The 22700-nt window shown below is 42.0% G+C and overlaps 1 protein-coding gene across 1 annotated transcript in view; it reads right to left on the bottom strand.

Moving 5' to 3' along the window:
• Positions 1 to 4246: 4246 nt before the first annotated feature.
• LOC109400978 (serine/threonine-protein kinase ATM) overlaps positions 4247 to 22700 on the bottom strand; it is a 37837-nt gene continuing 19383 nt past the window's right edge. Inside the window, exons 3-18 of the mRNA XM_062851362.1 lie at positions 19003 to 19712; positions 18009 to 18359; positions 17498 to 17728; positions 17283 to 17437; positions 12473 to 14099; positions 12171 to 12315; positions 11985 to 12108; positions 11756 to 11906; positions 9873 to 11414; positions 9597 to 9686; positions 9409 to 9530; positions 8025 to 9354; positions 5885 to 6429; positions 5539 to 5813; positions 4740 to 5469; positions 4247 to 4677 (exon numbers count right to left, since the gene is read on the bottom strand). Coding sequence (XP_062707346.1) covers positions 4329 to 4677; positions 4740 to 5469; positions 5539 to 5813; positions 5885 to 6429; positions 8025 to 9354; positions 9409 to 9530; positions 9597 to 9686; positions 9873 to 11414; positions 11756 to 11906; positions 11985 to 12108; positions 12171 to 12315; positions 12473 to 14099; positions 17283 to 17437; positions 17498 to 17728; positions 18009 to 18359; positions 19003 to 19704 — 8469 coding nt within the window. The 5' untranslated portion in view covers positions 19705 to 19712 and the 3' untranslated portion in view covers positions 4247 to 4328. The remainder of the gene's footprint in view (positions 4678 to 4739; positions 5470 to 5538; positions 5814 to 5884; positions 6430 to 8024; positions 9355 to 9408; positions 9531 to 9596; positions 9687 to 9872; positions 11415 to 11755; positions 11907 to 11984; positions 12109 to 12170; positions 12316 to 12472; positions 14100 to 17282; positions 17438 to 17497; positions 17729 to 18008; positions 18360 to 19002; positions 19713 to 22700) is intronic.

Here is a 22700-nt window from a genome sequence, read left to right as displayed (position 1 = left end):
TCTGTTGAGAAGATTATCCCCCTATGGTTTAGAAGGAAAAAAAATATATAAAAGAGTACCAAACCCATGCATGCGATACAACAAATAACGGCTTTTCAGATAACCTGATGACTGATTATCAAATAAATAGGTTAGGACCACATTAGAGACAGCCGGTTGTATTCCGGAACCAGTTCCGCGTGTCTCGCCGGAAATGGCCAAATATAAAAGTGAACCAAACCCATGCATGCGACACATCAAACAGCGGCATTTCCGATAACCTGATGAACGGTAAGCAGGAAAACAGTATCAGACCATATCTGAACCGGTGGTGCTCCGGAACCGATTCCGAGGGTCTCGACGGATGTGGCCAAATATAAAAGAGTACCAAACCAATGCATGCGATACAACAAATAACGGCTTTTCTGATAACCCGATGACTAGTTATAAAAGAAATAGGATAGGACCACATTAGGGACAGCCGGTAGTGCCGTGACCAGTTCAGGGTGTCCCTCCGAAAGAGGCTAAATATAAAATTGAACTGTACCTATGTATGCGACACAGCAAGGCTATGATTTTTTGATGTTCTTATGAACGTTAGCAAGCAAACAGGTTCCGACCGGTTAAAAAAATGTTTTACGCATATAGTCAAATCTCAACCATTACGCAGTAATTGAGCATTACATGTTTTTGACTTTGCTTGTCTCAAGCTGGCTATAACTTTAAAATGGTCAAACTTATCGCATTTTAAAGATTATTAAACTTGCAATCAAAAAGATCTGGGAATCTATTGGTTTAGTTAGATAACTAAAGCAAAAAAGCTCGAAAGTAGTGTTTTGCCTTTCTCGCACACTTTAAAAAACTATACCTATGTTCACCCAAAAAAGGATTTTTCGAAAAAAGGCTAGTGGATCAAAGGCGGTGGATCAAGTCGCATATACCAATCAACTCAGTTCAACGAATTGAGATTATGTCTGTATGTGTGTATATATGTACATATGTATGTGCGCAAAATAAGTTCGCTCACTTTTAAGGCACTGCCCATTGGCCATTGGTTATAGCTTGAAACGAACCGGAATTGTTTGCTATCCAAAATGGTCCAGATCGGCCAAGGCTTTCCGGAGTTATGACCATTTCAGTGATCCGGACCAGCACCGGTAGAACTGGCCGTATATAAAACTGATCTAGCCCATCATGTGATAAATCAAACTGCGGCAATTATTGTAACCCTTAGCATGGTTGACGAATTTTGTGCGAAAATCAACACTGGAGACCAGAAGCTCCCCGATGTTCAAAATTCCCCAAAATTCAAGATGGCAGCGAAATGTTCAAGGTGGCGGCTCAAAATTCAAGATGGCGGCTGTTTACTAGAGATTCCGGCTCTTAAGGCTTTTTACGGCATCATCAGCATCGGCAGCCATGTTGGATATGAGCCTAAAAATTTCAAAGTGATAATTCTCTGCCACCAAAGCGAATATTCGTATGAAAAAGTATCCGATATGCTCACTCGCAGTGATTGCGATGATACTTTTTCTGCTGCGTTGCTGCAGAATTGATTTTTTATCACTTCAAAAATGCGAGGCAAACAATCATTGAAAAGCAAATAGTCAATGATTCGTTTGAAAACTTAGTGATGCAGTAAGACACCTTAAAGCATGCTATATGGGAATATTTAATATGGGGAAGATGTCTGGACTTCTAAAATGGCAACTAGAATATCCAAGATGGCGTCTGTTTAAAGAAGTTTATGGGTCTAAAACCATGGAAGATGTCCGGAGTCAAAAAATGTCGACCAGAATGTACAAGATGGCGATCTAAAATCCAAGATGGCGGCTTCAGTTTCGAGATGGCGGCTGTTTGATGGAGATTTAGGCTCTAACGGCTGTTTAACCCTCTAATACCCATTTTTTTGATTTTGATCTAAATATCATTTTTCGTAATCTAAAATCGATTTTTAAATTTTTATTTTTGAACATCTCCACACTTTTATATTTTTCCTGGAAGCCTATTTGGGGTACGGATTTTTTGAGATGAAAACATTTTGAGATTTTATGATTATTGTTAAAATATTTTTATTTTAAATATTTTTCATACAAAATTTTATTTTCCGTGTAATTTTAAGGAAAATAATTTAAGAGTGTATTCGATTCCCTTAGGGGCGATTTCTTCACCCTGGCTTAAGCGTCAACCCAGGTTTAACTATATGGGTAAGCCTGGCTTACCGGTTAAGCCGAGGTGAAGAAATCGGCCCTTAAACTGTTAAACTAGGGTAGAATGATTTGGGAAAATTTAAAATATGTTAATTGTAGCGATTCAATACAAAATAAACATTGACTTCTGAAAGGTGACTAACACATCAATTTTTCAATGATTTAAAAAAATATAAATACGCTTTAAAATACACCAAAAACCATTTTGAGATATTCAAAACAGTCCTAAATATCAGCCAAAAATATAAAAATTTTGATTTTCCACGAAACAAAAATTGCAAAAATGCTCAAACTATACCCCGTCTAAAGGCGGGGTTGGGTATTAGAGGGTTTATGAAGTTTTCGGCTCTAAAACTATGCAATATTTGGTATGGGGAAGTCTTCCATAGTCCAAAATAGCGATCAGGATATCCAAAATGGCGATATAAAATTTAAGATGGCGGCTCCAAATATAATATCGCGGCTGTTTAATGGAGTTTTAGGGCCTTTTACAATGCATTATTAGTATATTTGGCATGGGGATGATGTCTGGGTTCCAAAAATGGCGACCAGAACATCCAAGATGGCAATCTTTAATCCTAAATGGCGGCTTCAAATTCAAGATAGCGTCTTTTTCTTAAGAGTTTGAGGCTCAAACATTAAAAGCCAGATAAACGATATGATTTCTGGTATCATGAAATGGATTTCTGTTAATTGTATGAAAGTGCGATATACATAAACATTTCGCTTGAGTTTTATTGAAACGGGGTTTCGAAGGCACGAGAAAGGCGCCATCACCGCTAGGTGGATTAATTAGGGTTTTTTCTGTCTGCGATCATGTATTTCTTCCCGGGTGACTTGATATAACTTGGTTATGCAAGAACCAAACATTCAAAAAGTGAGGTAAGTTTCTTTTAAGTTCAGTAAATGATAAAGACCACAAAGACAGTTTATAGCCAATCATCGCGTACGTCGGACGTGCTCTCGCTTCGCTTACATCGGCAATCATGTGTGGTGCAAGAAAAAATACCATCGTAGTGGATTTCAGCGTTCTACCGGTTCGCCCGGATTTGAGAAAAGTTCAGAATTTTTTAGAGGATGAAATACATCTCAAGTACTCGGATGTTGAAAGCATACAGTTGCACCACCACCGCAACTGTGTGCTGATCGAGATGAAAACTTACGAAATTGCCTCGCGTTATCAATTGGAGAACAATTGTAAACGTACAGTGCTTTGTGCGGGAAAAGAATTCCGCATCCCCGTGTATGTGGATTGTGACTTCGTGACCGTTCGAATACACGATCTCCCTCGGTCAATGGATAATGCCATTATCAGCAACCATATGCTGAAGTATGGGGAGGTGATTTCCATACGGAATGATACATGGAAGCATTATTTCTCCGGTATTCCAAACGGCGTGCGAGTGCTAAGGATGCGATTGTTGCGTGACGTCCCATCGTTCATCACCATCGATGACGAAAGGACAATGGTTTCGTATTTGAATCAGCCCAGATTATGTCATCAATGCGGTCAACCGGCCCACCCAAATGAAAAGTGTGCGGGTTCCAGTACTTCAACTCGAGCTTCAAACCAGCGCGAATCAACTGAGCCATCCGGCGAGCTGTTCAACTTAACTGATTTTCCTCCTATCAACAACATTGAGGAGTCGTCAACCGTCACAAAGCAACCTACAGCTGAAGACCAAAATCAACAGAACAACGAAGAATGGACCGACGTTGAAGACAATGGGTCGAATGGATCAAGCACATCATCCGATTTTCATGTTGTGACAAAGAAGCGTCGGCGATCCACCAAACAAAAGGACTTGCAAAACGGGAACGAAATCAAAACAGTCTGTTCTGAACAGGGGTCCCACAATACGGACCACGATAATGCATCAGTCGGCACTTCGTCGACCGGAAAGAATGTTTTGTCGAAAAATAAAAATCGAAAGGGAATAACATTTACTATTTATAATCCAAAATAAATATAAAGAATGTTGGCTCTGCAAAGCTGAAACCGGCGAGTGAGCCTAGAAATAAACGATATGGATAAAAAAAAAAAAGACCACAAAGAATAATTTCAAACAGAAAACATCAAAGTTTAGTGAAAATGAACTTAGAACTAAACATAAAATATTTCCCAACTCTTCATACATCTCACAGGTACGGTTGCCAGCCGTGGAAAAGTTGGCACAGGTTGAGATTGCTCGAAGCGGTAAAGATCAACCGTTCTACTTGCCCTTCCACCGAAGTAAACTTCTCATCTTCCTTACCGTTCAGTTTGTCACTTACTCGGAGCAAAGCTCGCTCGGCACTGATGTTCACCGCTTCACTGCGTGCTTCTTGACCACCTTCTGCGCCGTACAGCTCGGAAATCTGCTTTCGGGCCGCTTTCTTGTTGGCCAGCACATTCCACGTGTACAGTGGATCGTAGAGAAGCACTTCCAGGATTGTCATGATTGGTGCATGATTGTTACGCAGAATTTCCAACGTTTTCTCGCACGATCTGTGAGGGAGAATCACATTATTGAATCCAAAAAAAATATATATAATGATCACATGACTTACTTTTTGAAGACGCCCTCGATGCCACTGACGCCCATGCCGGCCACGATGTCCCTGGTCAGCCGGAACGGAATCGTCTCTGGAGTGGGTAAATTCTTTCCCAGCTCAAACGCAATTCCAAAGTCGATGTGGATCACTTCGGCGGTTTTCTCGTCCACCAAGACGTTCTGCACGTGCCTATCACCGATGCCCAAAATGTAGCCAATAATCGACGAAACGGCGACACTTTTGATGTAGGCAAGTCTACGCTCGAACCACATTCCGGAGGTTAGGAATCTCTCGAGGAAGAAATGCTGGAAAACTGGACTGAGCTGTTGGCAAATTTTCAGGAACTTTTCCTGCTTCGTCCGGAGCGAGGACTTGGCCAGTTCGGCAAATGCCTTCCTGGCATCCACTGCGCTCATATCTTTTGGGCGATATCGGGAATGGGCAGGAATGAGCCACGAGCCAATGGGAATAGTATCTGAGCACCATTCCAGGATTCCACTTTGTCTGGACAGAGGAACCACTTTGTACGTACGGACAGCCAATTTCTGCTTGCCAGCCTCTTTATCGTTCCGCAGTAGGACATTTAGGATGCCGAACACTTGCTGCATGACTGCGTCCTGCCGCATGTCGTCTCGACCCTTCAGCAGCTGGATCCGGTTCTGCCCATCGGAACAATGGCAAACAAGTTTCTTTGGAGCGTTGATTCCACCGACACCGTGGATCTGATCGTCCCATCTGTGGACACCTGCAAATAATGGATGAGAAAGATGGATGTCTATTGTCAAATTCGAAATTTCTAAATTCAAATGATTACCAATAATGTCGCTGTAATCACCACTCTCGCGAACTTTGAGTTCCACCGTTGGACAGTGCACCTTGTCAAGCTCTTGGCACCTTCTGAGAGCGTCCTTCGCTGTCATCCTGTACTCGCTGAAACCCTTTGCACTGCCCAGCGTTTTATTAGCCATTTCGATCAATGCCAAACTCATGTCGGTCGTTTGATCGACAATTCCGGAGATTTGCTTATTCTTCAACAGTTTGTGGTATAACGATTGAGCCCCGAGAAGTCGTGCGTCATCTTTCGGAACACTGTAATCGAAAGAAACAATTCCATTAAAAAACGATCTAAAATCTAAGAGTTACTACGGTAAACCACTCACTCTTTACGCTCGACATCCGCAAAAGCATGCACCTGAGCCAGAATGTGCGGCAACGTGTGATGAGGATGATCAATGGCACACCGTTCCAGCGTTTCCCAAACCATTCGTCCAACGCCATCCTTATGGTTGTCCAATCGTGGGGCAAGTTGCGGTAAAACCGGGACAAATTTGTAAGTTGGAATCACCTTCAAGGACTCTTTCACCGTATCGGCGATCTTTTCGCTGTGATTGCCCAACCAGAGAGCGACAATTCGAAACACGGCTAGGTCGCTTTCGATACTCGTCTTGCGGGTGTACGCGGAGTAGTAGAACAGTGCCAGCTTCAGGTAGTCTTCCATGTTGGACATCATGGTGTTGATGGACTCTTCGTCGCGTGCAGCATTCTGCTTCGTCGAAATTTTTGCCCGGCGAATGTTTGACAATTTTTCTTTTTCGGATTCCTTGAGCTTCGCCTGTTCGGCTTCCATCATGAGCAGCTCCGCTTTCATGTGTTCCAAGTTCATTTTCTTCGACTTGAACTCGGCCGATGTGAAATGTTTCTTCAGCTGGAATGAAAGTAAGCTATAGCTTAAATATAGTTAAACTATAGTTAAATAACAACCTAATGCAAGGATAAACACTACAATTTCTAAGCCATGTTTCCTAAAAATTAAACTGGGTAACTCTCGCTGAGACCGGCTCACTATTTACACTTTGTCTTCAAAAATGTTTAAGGTGCCGATTTTCTGAAAGTCCTCACTAAAAAACTAAGGAAAATACATTTGGTTACTCAAATTGATGGACCCCCCCGTTAATTAGAGCCACAACAATTTTGCAGACCCCTCGATTTTGGTCATTAAAACCGTTGGAACTTGAAAGTTTCTCCAAAAACCACCTCAAAACGAATTGTTGTTGAAAAGGGGAAAAATAGAGCAACCATTTACAAAAACAAAATGTTGGGTCGGCCATATTAATTTTGGCCGCCATCTTGGATTATTATACCAAAACACTTTTTTTCACCATGATGGCAACCACCGATTTTCAAAATTTTTGCATCAATGGAAAGCTGAGACATTTATACATAACATATCAAAACATTAGAAATGTCTTTTTTCCTATCAAAAGTTATCTGCAGTTTTGTAAACTAAGCCACGTTTTCTCCAGACATTTCCATGCGCACCGACAACGACACGCAACAGCATCCGAGTTTACGCCTGCATATAGGGTATTGGTTCCCTTATTGAGCATGTGGCTCCAATTTTCATCCCACAAAAAACAAAGGATTGAAGCACTGTTTGTTTTGTTTCTTATCTTTGCATTTTTTTTTAGAAGTGAGCACTCATGAAAACAAAAAGAACGGAGTCAATCGGTGCTGTAATCGCTTGTTTTCGAATAGGATGAAAATGGGAGCATGAGATTACTGATGGCACACATACTATACACAAGGGCACCTGCCGCAAAATTTGGGCAAATCGGAGGTTCGTTTCCGTTTTTGACTGTTTCTCAATGATGCGCGCATTCCGTTTATATCTTTTTTAGTGTTTTGAAAAACTTAAACCTTCAACTTTCCATTAGTGGATTCATATTTTAAATTTGTGTTCGTAAACACTGCGAAATAAAGCTGCATTTATGTAAACGGCCGGCACCGGGCTCAGTGCGCAAAAGTGGCATGGCTTACAAAACGGCAGATAACTTTTGAAAGAAAAAAAAGGAATCTCTATTTTTTTGATATGTTATGTATAAATGTCTTAGCTTTCCATTGATGCAAAAATTTTGAAAATCGGTGGTTGCCATCATGGTGAAAAAAAAATTTTTGGTATAATAATCCAAGATGGCGGCAAAAATCAATATGGCCGAGAAAACTTTTTATAATTGTAAATAGTAGCTCTATCTTTCCTCTTTCCAACAACAATTCGTTTTGAGGTGGTTTTTGGAGAAACTTTCGAGTTATAATGGTTTAAATGAGCGGACCAAAATCGAGGGGTCTGCAAAAACTGTTGTGGCTCTAACCAACGGGGGTCCATCAATTTGAGTAACCAAATGCATTTTCCTTACTTTTTAGCGAGGACTTTCAGAAAATCGTCACCTCAAACATTTTTGAAGACAAGGTGTAAATAGTGGGCCGGTTTCAGCGAGAATTACTCACTATTAAACGACGTACCCTTACAAACTCTCGATCGGCGTACTTTGCTACCGTGTGCAAAATAACAAAATTTCTGTCACTGTCGAGGCACTTGCGCTGGTAATCGATAGCAGTGCCTTTATCATGCTGACTAGCATGCCGCAATCCTTCCTCCACCAGAGTTTGGGAATGTTTGAAAAACTTCTTGTACAAGTTGTGGACATCCTCGGCGTAGGTTTCCGCCAAAAAGGTCCCATAAATCCGATAGGCTGCGGCATTCACCATAAGATCTTTGCATTTGCCACCGGCAACAATCTCGTTGACCAACCTCTTCGATAGGAACTTATCACCATTGGCCCAGTTCAGTTGGGCATCTTCCAGCATCAGCAAAGCCTTCACAGTCTCGGGCAAGACCTGCTGCGACATGGCACAAATATTTGCAGCGGCCACTTGGAAATGTCCACTGATGCGCGCCTCGTGGATCAAGCTGAACAAAGCCTGATTAAGTGCATCTGGAACCCATTTACGCATGGCGCGAACACGTGCCGTTTTCAGGACAACAATCCGCTGCGCTAGGATTGCTTCCATGAACGAAAAATCACCATAGGGCAATCGGTCTTGCTGATCCCATTTATTAAGGAGTTCGGCCTCCCCATCTATGACGCGATAAAATTGAACATTCATAAAGTCTTCGATTTGTTGTAACTGTCGCAGTTTGCTCAGATACGGATAAATATTCTGTGTTGACTCCATGCTGCCACCTTTCAACATTTCCGCAACTGCTTTCCTCGCCTCGAGTACAGCACTTTCCGTGGCCAACTCATCTTTCAGCTCCAAGCATTTGAGTGCTTTGTAATGCTGCTGATCGAACATGTGCTGCCACTCGACTTTCGGCTTGCTGTGGTTCGTTCCATCATCGAGAGCGACATTCCAATCAGCCAATCGCCATGCACATTCATAGTCCATCGAGTCACCGCCTGCTACGGTGTTCGCCAATCCATAGAAGCACGACGACTTCAACGCTTGCACATACGACGACCTTTCGAAGGCGCTGCTCTTGCTCGAGCAAGCCACATCATAGTACAGCAAGCTTTGATTGTACCTCCGCTCTAGTTGATAGTACTCGCTCCGGGAGTGTAACGGATCCAGAAACGCTTTGGCCGCATCTTCGATCCCCACGGACAAGTGGGCCGCTTTCATGATGCTCATCAATTGCGGATTTCGATTGATAGCGTCACTATCCGCACCTTCGTCCCGCTGACCCATGCACCACAGCTCACCGTAAAGAATCGCTTTGAAATAGGCTTGACAGTGGAGACTGGCCGCTGCTATCTGCAACCAGTTTAGTTGGATGCTATGCTTAGGGTGACTGCAAGTTAAAGCAAATATTAGTCTGTTTCATACGAAAAGTTCAAGAGCATACTTTTGATTATTCATTCGAATGCACTCAACGATGGCCAACATTAGATGGATCGCTTCCGAGCTTTTGGTCATGGAACCAACTGGTGTCGAATTATCGGCAAACTTGAGAAAGAAATTGTTCACCTGAAAAATTATTGTTGAAAGGATAAAATTATATTTTTTTTAGAAACCCAGTTAGGTTAATCTTACAAAATTTCCAATATCGTAGTTGAGGCCAACATCTTTAAAGCTCAGCATAATTTGCACCAACATAGGAATCATCTTAGCTGCAAAGTTTGTCTAAAAGAAAAACATACAAACACTTACAATAAAGTCATGATCTGGTAACAAAATATCGGAATTATAACAATAACATTCGGAACAATAACATTCGTTAAAGCTTCGATCCTAGAATGGAAGAATGCTTTAATTTTGTAAGGTTGAAAACACTGCTTCTAGCAACATAAATAATACAATTCAACTTACCTCAACATCCGTTAAAGCTTTGATCACAGTATCTTGCAGCGAATCCAGTAATGCAGCCGACAAAGCCAGTACAAACGAAGCATAGCCAGATGCCGAATCGATTACTCCACATAGTGACCCAAGCGTAGCGTTATCCGAAGGTCGCACGAAAATTGGACTGTTGTTCTCAGCAAGGGTCGTGTACGGATACAGTGTTCGAAGGCTAGCAGCCATTTTACGATAGTCGCGATTTGCCAGCAAGTGATAGCAGACTTGAGTCGCTTTCTGAACAACTCTTGTATCCTTCGTTACGAGTAAATCGTTTAGCTGAAGAAGGACCACCCGTACGAACTGATGAACCGCAGCTTCGGCATCTTTAAGATTTGTGTAGATTTCCGTCTGGACGTCCGATTTAAGAAGCATGGTCGACAAATCGATCGGGCCTATTTCGCCAAGACACCGCAAAGCGACAATAGTGTGCTTCTCGTTGCAACTGTTCTGAATCTCACTCAACAAGGTATTGATCAATCGAAGTATGGAATTCTTAGCGCAACTCTCCGAAAATCCGTTTGACGATTCAAGCTCTGCGCAGATGTCGCGCATTTCGGATTTTTTGGTCGCCAAAAAATTGTACAGTGTTATCAATTCGCCGTACTTGCGTTGCGGAAGCTCGACTATGCGATCGATATCCTCAGCTAGACTTAACTGAAACTGAGATTCCTTCATCTTCTCCAAAGCTTCCCGGAGATCCTTGAAGTCTTCGTGTTCAGGAAAATAGTTCAACTTTTTGATTGCATCTCCAAACAATGCCTGGTGTTCCAGTACGATCAACTCCAAAACCTTCAGTAGCTTAGCCACAATTCGTCCGCAAGGATGCTGATCATGCACAGCGATCAACGAAGCTGCTAGGATGTTCAGGTGCGGGCGTACATATTCGGCGCATGTCGGAACTATTTGTTGCAAGAACTTCAAAAGGCAGTTTACCACCGGTAGTTGCAGCGATTTTGAACACACCATCGTATTGCTAAGGAAATAGCAGATATCTCGTGCCAGGAATTCTTTCAAATCCGTTGAGCGATGCTGACAGAAATAATCAACCAAATGGTCGATCACCATTGAATATTGAAAGAACAGGATCATCTTCTGCTCCGTAACGTCCGATTGGAACATTTTAGATTTAAAATGCATCAGCAGTTGTTCAACAACTGCCGGATGCTTGGTGCACAAAATTGTGAACAAGGGTTGTTTAGAGGTCGCGCTAACCAGAGATCTAAGATAATCCAAGCATCTCTCAAAGTTTTCGAAATCCAGGACACACTTGTCCTCGGCTACCAGAACCTCACGCCCGAAAAGATCTGCCATCAGAGCTTCGTCTTGTAGCTGTTCGACAACCCATTGGACTACATTTAATGCGGACTGATTCTGAAAATTCAATTGCCTCAAGTCCACGTGGCCTTGAAGGATCGGCTGCATTCGAGCTGTTATTTGTTGGTACGCTTCGGACATCTTGTCGCAATTGGCCAGCTTTGGAACGAGGAAAGCGAAGCATCTCGTAGATATGGACTGGAATAAAAGGATGAACGTAATTTGATAACAAGGAGATCAACTGCTGAATTTTATAAAATATGTGAGATTTCTCTGTCAACATCCTAGCATTGCATAGCATGAACACTTTCACAAATCACTCTTCATTCATTATTTACTTTCCGCAACAAACAACGCAGTCCCGCAGCGGACGCGCTCAGATTAAATTTTTACTTTTCGGGTCGAACAATAGACTTCCGGCAAGCAATCTCCCAAAACTAGCCACACACACACGCTCGTCAGTTGCAGCACATCAATTCCGTCTTTAGTTGTTATAATATTTCCTGTTCATATTCAGATAGAGAAGAACTTTTACTCACCTTCATAACATCACTTTGCGTCCGTTTGATGATTTCGCAATACTGAGCCAAATCTGATGGTTTATTGGATAGTATGGCAAAGGCAATATCAAACTGATACTTTTTTATGAACTCGTCCAACGAACCACAGTTGGTGAAATACCAAGGAAATCTAATGCGTGAAAAATAAATACAAACCAAACAGTTTCAAGCGATGGCTAAAGGGAAGTATTTGAATGATAAAACTTACGACGCAAGTTTGTAACCTTTGGAGATCCACATGTCCAAAATATCTTCCATGTATTCTTGAATCAAGCCGGCAGTATCGAAGCTCATCACAGTTTTGAGTAGCTTGGCAATAGTATGAATTTTGTCTATAAATAGGAAAAGGTACGGTCTAAATTCAATCTGAAGATCATTATATAGCAATCATTACGCTGCGTCAGTTTACAAAGACAAGCATGTTCGACCAAGTTTAACGTGGCCCGCTTCCGAAGGCAGTAGCTCTTGCTAATAGTTCCACAAATCAGTTGCAAGTAGGCTGATATCAAATTCTCTTTCTCGTCTTTGCTCAAAAGGTCCTGAAAATGTGATTATTGTAATGTAAGATTTTCAGTCTATTGGTCAATGTTACTGTAACCATATTGCTATTTACATAGCAGAACTTAACATGGAGTTTTGATGCAAATGGCAATATTGTGAAAACAAAAATACGTTACAGGATTTCATAATACTTACATCCAGTCCATATGCCAAGGATTTGTACAGCTTCAGCTGGAACCGGTAGAAATCCGCTGTAATCGTATCGGTTGTGAAAGCCCACGCATCATCAAACAAGTAAAGCATGTTCTCCACCGCACTTATCTTGATAGCGAAGTGCGGAGCCTCGATCAAACTGATCATCCGCGCATAGATCGGCTCGTGCGATTCATAGTAGTCCGGGTAGGCTTTAATTAGATATTTCACCTGATCGTAGATTCTCCGCTGCAGCCCGACGGAGTAGTTTCGCTTATTAGCCTTCCGGATGAAGGACAACAGCACGGTGTTGGTGTCGTTGAAGAGCGAATCGTGCGGGCTAACGAACACAACTATATCCGAAAACAGGTCGACGATTGCTTCGGTCATGGCGTTGTTGGTATGATGGGTTCGACAGATGTCCTTGATGTATGCGAGGATCCACTCGGCACAGAAAAACGTTGAGCGTTGCTTTAGCAACACCTTGCACACTCCAAAAATGTGGAACAGATCCAAACTGCTGGCCACATTGAAATCGATTTCATCCAAAAAGGCCTTCACTTCGTCAGTATTCACTCCATTGTAGTTCATGTAATGCGCCAAGATCAACAGTAGATTGTGTTGATTAGATTGTTCGCGATTCAGATCAGCTGTCTTTAGCGCCTCAATAGTCCTTGAATTTCTTTCTGGAGCTGTACGAATGTTTCTGAACATCCATTTAAACATACTTGTGAAGTTGCTCGCTTTCAGCATTCCGTTGATCCGTTCATCGTACGGGCCTTGGAAGATCGTTAGCAATCTGGAAGACATTTCGCTCAACTCCACGGGCGTCAGCGATCTCAGTCGTTCAAATCCCAGTTCCAGTTCCTGTACCTTGAACGCGATCTTTTTTGTGATCATACACTTTTCAAAGGAATCCTTACCAAGGGCGTTGTGCAACAGAAGGTCGTTCAGAATGGCCAGGTACAATTCCACGTCGCCAATTATGTTGTTCAACCCTTTGCCGAGGGCATCATTCTCGGCGGGAAGAGTGTGTTTCTCAAAGTTAAGTGAAGCACAAAGCATCTCAAAGTTGTGCTCATGGATGTTGTAGAATACATCGGTATCCGTCGTTTCCGGAATGTTTGGCTGTGTAGCTCTGAACACTAGTAGTTTCTCAACGCTTTTCAGTAAGATATCTTCCTCGACTTTACGAATGGTTTCATCGTCTTCTATGTATTTTCCCTCGGAACTTGGAAGGCTTTCTCCAAAACAATCAGGTTCGGCATTGTCATTAGATTTGTGATGCTTCGTAACGGAGCAGAGTACGGATATTTTCGCCAGCAGTTTCATATCCAACATTTCTTTATTGTGCAGAATACCCTTGGCGATCGTTTCCCGAGTTTTCGGAAACAGATAGTTCAATAGCTTTTCGACCACTTCTTGCACGTTGCCAATGGCCTCCAGCGGGACGGCATTTATAATAGTTCTGATGGTGCCGACATTGATGTTGGTGCGTTCGATTGAGTACGTGTAGAAGGCTTGGAGAACTCCACTCAAAAAAGCGATCGAAGGATACTTGCGATTGGAAATCAACAACTGCAGTAGCAAATGGTGATCGGCAGCCGATTTGTTATTGGATGTGCAACATCTGGGGATTAGAATTAACAACTTGATTTACTCTAGAGAACAAATCCAAGGGAAGCTCAAACAAAATACTATCTCCTGAGAGCCCATTCAAAAACATCATCCCTAACGAAGACTAGCACTAGCGTTCTAGGGTTGAATTTGAAAGAAATGCCAACACAACTCCAAGGGAATTTGCAGTGCACCTCCTGGAAATAGTCCAGACCCCTTACCTCCCTGAAAGGAAATACCAGTTCTCTAGGTTAGTGAGTTGACGTCAGGACACTGGAAGAAGTAGTATGCGTAATGCAAGTGTGGGCTGGCACGCCGGGTGATGCAATGGATGGAAGGTGGTTGATGAGGACTGTTGTCAACAAGAACAGCGAAGGGCTCCCTTCGAAGTAGCTGCACAACAGCTAGATCATGGTGATCATCGCACTTCGCGTCTAAATCGCGTTCTCAGGGCATGCTGAGGCTTAGGATATCGTTGCTAAAGGCGCGGCAAGCTTATGGCAACGGAGTAGAATTAGGGCCAGCGAAGTAGAAGGAACTAATAAAGTCTACTTAATCGAAGGCCTTCGTATGCGCTGGTAGCCCGACAAAGGTGCTAGATACGACTACAAACTCGAAGCAGTCGCTGAAGCGCATAAGGCAAGCGTCGAGGGCAAGGCAAAAAGAGAGTTTACCCAGAAACAAAAGAATAACAAAGCCCTTAGGCACCCTAGAAGGCTTAGAAGAGTAGGCCTGAGAAGACCGGCCTGTCCCGGATTGCAGAGATCAGTAGGTAGCGACAGTATATGAGTTCTCAGTCACCACAAGTTATGGCGTGCCAGAGGGAGGACCGGGAGGACGCTTCTTGGGCCCTAATCGATTGGCACAAGTAGAAGCAAGCAAAAAGATCAGGTAGAGGCAAGGATGGGAACACTCACTTGCAGAGAGTTACACTCGATGTTTTCTCAGCTCAGAAGCGTGCAATCAAGAAATGATGTATGGACGACTTTTGCCTTGCGGTTTTGTCTAAAAGTTTGCCGAATAGAGTAGGGGTCGCACACGCATATCGAAGTCGTGAAGGAGCTGCGAAGGCAACTCTCCACGAGGTGAATGTAAATTACATTCACCTCGTGGAGAGTCGCTTTCACAGCTCTGTCACGACTTTGATATGCGTGTGCGACACCTACTCTATTCGGCAAACTTTTAGACAAAACCACAAGGCAAAAGTCGTTCATACACCATTTCTTCATTGCATGCTTCTGAGCTGAGAAAACATCAAGTGAGTGTAACTCTCTGCAAGTGACTGTTCCCATCCCTGGGTAGAGGTAGAGGAAGAAGAAGCTACTGGGACAAGGGCGTCGCTCTTATCGTCAAAACCGATGAGCAGCTGGTACACCACAGTGCAAGTAACGCAGCTGAACCTGAACTACTGTGACGGAGCCCAGTAACTACTGTACCAAAGCGTACCCGCCGGAAATTATAGTTAGGTACCGGATGATTCCAAATCGCTACTGTATCAACTACAACAACAACAGGTAGCGGGTGGAGGGAGGGGCGACCAGAACAAGCTCTCGTAGGTGGAAGAAATCTCACGCGAAACTAGCAATGCTCTCGCGTGCGTGCGATGCCGCCATGCCTAGTCAGACCACGTCTGTATCAGCGTGGCAGTACGATCCTGTGAGGTTATACCTACAGGGTCATGATGGCTAAGGCACGAGTTGTGATGGCTCCCAGGGAACAGTCTTCAGAGATAGGGCTGGGGCTAAGGCAAGCGCGATGAGGGGAGGAGCACTGCTGAGGGCCTTGGAGGATTGTAAAACCTTTAGTGTAGGTAAGGCTCCAAGTCCAGACGGATTTGTGAACTCGGTCTTGAAAGAAGCAATTGTAGAGGTGCGTGCGTACCACTCCCCAGTTATGAAACAATAGCCTACACTACATGGCCTTACCGACAGTTCCCTCGTCAACGGTGGGAATAGTAAAAATAAGTAAGATGAAGCATAAGAAGCGTGAAGAGGATTTAAAAAATGTCCGAAAAAGAAGAGAAAATAGAAGCATGTGAAGAAAAATGATCCCAAGAAACCGCAACATCCACATCACCTGACAGCTGATACAACGGCCGCAACGTATCGGTGAGCTCGTTCCATCATTGTTACCACCCTCTATTTTATTAAAAAAAATCCAAATCTTTCAAGATTTGCTTTCTTTATAAATTTGTTTGGCCCTCTGAACCACAGTTTGTTTTAAGTTTTTTTTTTGTTTTTATCAATGTGTATTTTAACTAAAAGCTACCTAAAAGTCCACCTAAACGACCTTGAGATCCGGGTGACAAAAAGTCCTTGAGCGCCCACCAAAGCTCCATAGATCCGTAGGATGTAACAACGCATCTGTTATGTAGCAAAAACCCATTGGCTATGCATGCAAATCTCCAGGCCTTTACTCGCGGGAGTTCTTGGAGGCCCAACATGTTTGAAAATTATTTCTTTACAGAACTATGCTCCATGGACCTGTTGTAGGACGTTACACTGCATCAGTAATGTAAGAACAATGAATTGATTTCGCGTGTAGATATTCAGGCCTGGACTCACGAAAGTTTTGAATGACCTAGAACATCTTTGGAAATTAGTTTTTTGCAGAACAACGCTCCATGGACTTGTAGGATGTTGCACCGTATCAGTAAGGCAACAAAAATCAATCCATTACGCTCGTAGATATTAAAGCCTTTACTCGCGGAAGTTCTTGGGTGTCCTGAAACATCTTTCTCTACACCACCATGCTCCATGGACCTGCGGAGTGAGTGTTGACTGTCTCCTTAACCCTTCGCTTCGTCCGTTACCGACTGGATAACACAACCCAAAATATCCTCTCAAATCTTCGTTGGAACCAGTATGTACCAGTATGCCCATAACCCATCCCTTGTCCCCTTCCCACTAACCCCTAGAATCAACCCTTACTACACCCTCCTCCCTTTCCGCTTAAACTCTCTAAAACAATCCTCGGATATCATAAGGTGAGGACATTTTAAATATTTTCAGATTTCCCTCAGTTTTTTTTACGCGAATTAGCACGGTATTTTTTTACACAGTTTCTCAAGTTAATACGGTTTTTACACGGTTCCACGAATAAACACGTTTTTTACACGGTACGCTTCCACCGTGTAAAAAAAAGACATCAGTGTATTGTATCACACTATCGAATGTGAAATAATTCAAAAAATTACCTGAACGAGCTTTCAATTATCTTGTGCCACAGCTCCATACAGAATTCAGAGTTGATTATTGTCGACTTGCTGAAAGCGTCACTCTTCTCGAAACGCAGCAAAGCACCACAGCACACCCGTAACGCGTCCAATTGGGAATGTTGACTAAGTTTCGGCTAAATTATACATAATCGGAAATCAAATCTAGTTCATACGAAGCAGATACAATTACTAACCTGAACTACACTGAGCAAGTTCAACAATGGTTGATAGTCAACCTCACCGAGCACATCTGGGCATCGTTTGATAATCTCGGCCATAATGATCAACCATCGCCAATTCGGTTGTGATGAGTTTTCATCAACCAGATCCATCAAGCCTTGCAGTTTGTTCGAGCGTTTGATTTTCTTCACACTAACCTCATCATCGGCTTCAGTCTGATTCCAGACTTCGTCATTCCAAAACATCTGCAATCATAGGAAAAAACAATGCAAAAATAAAAAAAGGAAACAGAAAAACACAAACCAGCACAACAACATTGAATAAAAAATAAATAAAACACAAACAGAAATACTTGAAACATATGAGGTAGTCTCGGAGATGAACCAGCCTAGGGCTGAAAATCTTAATAATGAAAACAAAAAAACAACATGAAGTTATAAAATAAAAGTGAGAGTAAACACTGAATGCATTCTTTGCACAGTGCAAATTTTTTCACTACATATCTTAATGTGACGCAAATCTTACCACGTAGCACAATCTGGCAGCCAGCCCTATGAATCCTTCCAGAAACGGCACTTCCCTCCCACTGGAACTGTAGGAAGCCGAAGTGTGTGCCTTCAGTTCACTTCCAACGATAAAGTAGAAATTCCGCAGGGACTTGAAATAGTCGGCTTTGTTCGCTGCATGCGACAGGTTCTGGTTCGATCTCCATTCGGAGAAACTCTTTTCCGGACTGTGCACGATCACCGTTAGGTGCATCATTCGGAACAGGACCGATTTCAGCTCTTCGTCCATTCTGGCTTCGTATGCTTTTACCACTCGTTGCGATACCTGCTCGGTGAAGTTGCAAACTTCGTAACGATAATCCACCGCCAGCTGGAAGTCGAAGAGGAATATTACATGGCTGTTCGTATCGTTTGTTTGCAAACGGATTTACTCTGTTTGGCATAAGATGCTATTTGCGATAGTGCCGTTTGGCATAATGGTCATTTGGCGTTTGGCATAAAAATCAGTGAAGTAGCATTTGTTGTTTTTGATTGTGTTAGTTTTACTTGAATTGAAGTTTCCTAAATACTCCATTTTTGCAAAATTCAGTTCACCGAATGACTCGTTTCTCTGAAAAGGGTAGTTATTTACCAAATGACATTTATGCCAAACGACTATTACCTATAACCGAATGACGTTACAATAAACTTCTGTTTTTTTTTATTATCTTACAAATTAGATTGAAGGGTCTCATATTCTTATGAGTTATTGAATTTTGATTTCTCTAAATTAGTTAGGTTATGTTAGTAATGTCTGTCAAAATCAAACGATTTTCACGGATTTTTTTTTCTGGACAATTAACGACCCAGATTTTTTTTATATGACCTCTGGTTGTAGAATGAGTTTCATGAAAATCTGGGACTCAAACTTGTGAGGTAATAAAAAATCCCTTTATGCTCAACGGCGTTATGTCAAAAGGCATTCTGTCAAACAGACCACGAATGTTTTGTTAAATATGTTATTTAAAACTTACGCTTAGTGCACATGAATATCCGATCCTCAGTAATTCATTTTGCATTTTACCCCTCTCCGATCCATTGATTATCCTTGCCAAGCGATCCAAAAACTTGACAAAATAACACTGAACTGAGCAGTTTTCCAAACTCTTCCGAATTGCTAACGACAGACAGCCGACCACGTTCTGCTTCGCCACTCGTCCATCATCGTAAAGATCGAAACAACGGTCCAAAATGCTGATCCACTCGTCATAGGTTATCACGGTCAAGTCCCACTTGGAGCTCAGCACGTGCTTGTGCAAAACTTGTAAATAGCACACGCCAAAATACTGCAACATGGATGAATCGCCCAAGACGTCGATCGAGCGCTTAATCAGCTCGGAGAATGTAATCTCCGGTCGGGTGCGATTCATGGCCAAATCGATCACCTTCTGGATGACCTTGATGTAGATGTAACTCTTGCTTTCGCCACCAGACGTCGCCCCGGGTTCAACCATCTTCCGGTTCTGCTTCTGCGCTCCATGGTGAGCGGCCTCCAGCATGTCGTGCCAGCTGGTGTCGAACTTCTGCTCCGCCATGTAGCGTAGAATGTCCTCCTCGCGGTTCACCAAAATCAGTTCGAGTTTCTCGAAAGCCTTCTGCCGTTGAGTGATTTTATCCGAACGCATCTCCGCGAGGATGCCGCAGAGATCGCGATCCAACGTAGATAGTGAGGACATGGCGAAGGCTGTAGTACATAAAAGAATAGATTTAATATGTTCTTTGTTAAAGGACTATAAAAGGTTGCCGTGACTGTTAAAAGAAACCGAAACTAAAAAGACGCATCACTATATGGCAGAAAATAGAGAACTTATTGCTAACGGCGCCAGAAATAAATGCAGATTTGCTGTTCCAGAATGATCTACCAGAAAATCTGTAGCTGATTTAAGTATATCGATTTTTGGCTGGATGACATCATATTAGGGACTTGAATATTTTCGGAAAAGGTTTTTTTTGTCAGCCAAATTGCCAGAAACTTTGCCGTATTGTAGGGAAAGTTCTGAGGCAAAATTGAAATCAACAGTTTTCGGAAAATAAAACCACGACGAAAAGAACAAAGCTGAGTTCTCCCATATTTGCTGAAAAAAATCTTAGAGAAACGAAAAGTCCTGAAAAAAACGGAAATTCTAAAACAAAATTATTCGATGCATGGAGTACGTGCAGCAAAATGCCACAAGAATTTGAGTAAAATTTGTGTAAGAGTTGTACTAGAATTTATACCTACACTCCCGTTCAAAAGTTTGGGGTCACCCCCTCAAAAACATGTCATTTTTTTGGCCCATATCTCCGCCAATTTGCGTCCGATTTCAAAACCCTAGGTTTCATTCAAAAGATAATAAGTCAAAGAAACTTTGAACATAATTTAAAAGAAACTTTTTCAAAAAATTTGGATGTAAACTTAATCCAAAGTTGCCAAATTTTCTAAAAAAAATGAATATAAACATACGGCAGTGTCGCTGGAAGTTGGGTCGACCAAATTTTAAGATGAGAGCGGTAATATGACCCATTTTCTATTAGCTTTCAACTGCTTTTTACAGAACTTAGCTAAAAAATCTAGAAAAAAAGTTATTAAGTAAATTAATCCTTGATATCATCGACCAAAAGTTTGGGGTCACCCCTCAATTTGATGTATCGGCCAAAAGTTTGGGGTCACTTTCGTAAAACATGGAAAAGTGATTTGGTGATATCTTCGTCATCTATAGTTCAATTTTAATTAGCGGTTTAAATGCACTCTATTCCAACTCTGGGAGATTTCCTGGAGTATGTGAAAACTTGAACAATTCGAATAGGAGTCCCCACTAACAAAACAGCTGCTACTATACAGTACAATTCGCAATACTGACAAATCCACTAATCAGCATCGCTTTAAAGGCGTTATGCGATAGCATCGATAGCATTTCAGCTAGAAGCTATTATAAAGAAACTGTTGATGTCCCAACACGGCTTGTCGGATGTAAACATTATTGTCAAAACAAACTTTAAGCGCACGGAGAAACTGAAAAACTCAAAATTAGGTACTTTTAAACTCAATTTTGAGTTCTTTTTCATCTCAGTTTTCATGCGCTTTTTCTATTGTTGTCAGAGAGTGAAGAGAGAAACACCCCAACTTTTGCAGTTCCGTGCGTCAATCCAACACTCAGGCTTATTCTGCGCGGCATGTGAGGTGAGACGGACGGTTTCGTCTCACGTGACGTGAGACGACTAATGTAAATTAAATGGGGCGAGTCGACTTTTGTCACCTCATTCGACTCGTCTCACCTCACACGCCGCGCAGAATAAGCCTGACTGAGTTTCTAGCACAGTACTCAAATTTGAGTGAATACAACCTAGTCAAAATTTCGGTTGGGTGGAAAAAACTTAAAATTAGGTATTTTTTCACATGGAAGCAAGCGGAAACAACCCAACAAAAACATCGATTCCATCAACTCAAAATTGGCTTGACGCACGCAACCCCGAAGTTGGGTGGACAGAACTCACTTTTGGGTAGTTTCGTCTCTCCGTGCGGGATATATAGCTACTACACAAATACTTTGCAGTTATTCATCTGTTCCGTGAAATTTTTTGTATTGCTTTTATTGCACTTCAATCTTACTCCGGAAGATTTTCCGAAAGATGTGGAAATCGAATAAGAGTCCCAGCCAATAAAACAGCTGCTTTTATACAATACGTTTTGCAATGTTGCCAAATACCTACACAAAACAGCAGCGCTTCGTAGCTGTTTGAAGAACACTCTTTCGGCTAGAAGCTGTGACGAAGAACCTGTTGGCGCAACCATACAGCTTGTTCAATGTAAACATCATTACGTTTTACGTTTCACAAGCTTTTGCAGCAAGATGAAGTTGGGTAAAGTTTTTTGTGGCGCAATTATAAAGCATTGTGTGGCAGCGGGAACATCATCAGGACCAGAGGATACGGAAATTGGGAGTTCGATTCCATGTAGCGGCAAGTAGAGGGTTGTGGGGCAAGATGGCCACCTTGTGTTTTAAGCATTAATTCGCGACACAAAAATATTTTCTGCATGGGTTGTGATTATAAACAATGCTTCATGTTTATAATGTGCGAAAAAGTTACTATTAGTTTGAAAAAATCTGCTATAAAATAGTGTTTGAAGTTTGAGTGCTCAAAAACAGTGTTTTCTCATAGTATCAGGTCATCTGATACTTAAAAGTAATGAAATAACATCGTTTTGAAAATTATTTTTAATTTTTAATGGTGTCTATATGTAACTGTTGTTGAACCTCGACAATAAAATTTCAGTGTTGTAAATTAATTATGTCATATAAAAAATGATAAACGTATCGTAATTATTCGGGGCAAGATGGCCACCTGTGGTAAGGCCTATGTCGCCATCTAAAAATTAATCTAAAGCAGCCTCAAACTGTTATTGATGTTTAGAGATACTGCAAAACCACAGAAAATTGCTTCTTCATATTATTTGAAGCTGTTAAAATTAACTACGATGGAGATGATACCTCAGAAAAACTTTGAAGTTATTTGCTGTTGAACGGTGATTGGTTTCATTGAATATTTTGGCACAGGGATGGAAAATCGTAGCTTAATCCGCCATAAGAGGGTTCATTACAAGACGTTGAATTACAGTATAATGTATGAAAAGAGTAGCAGATAAATCGTTTCGAGAGAAACAAGTTTGCTTAAAAAATAGACCAAATCATAG

This window comes from Aedes albopictus, chromosome 2, assembly GCF_035046485.1.
Source record: "Aedes albopictus strain Foshan chromosome 2, AalbF5, whole genome shotgun sequence".
NCBI classification, from domain to species: Eukaryota; Metazoa; Arthropoda; class Insecta; order Diptera; family Culicidae; genus Aedes; species Aedes albopictus.
The sequence above is the reverse complement of the archived record's forward strand: the minus strand, read 5'-3'. Positions and strand labels throughout refer to the sequence as shown.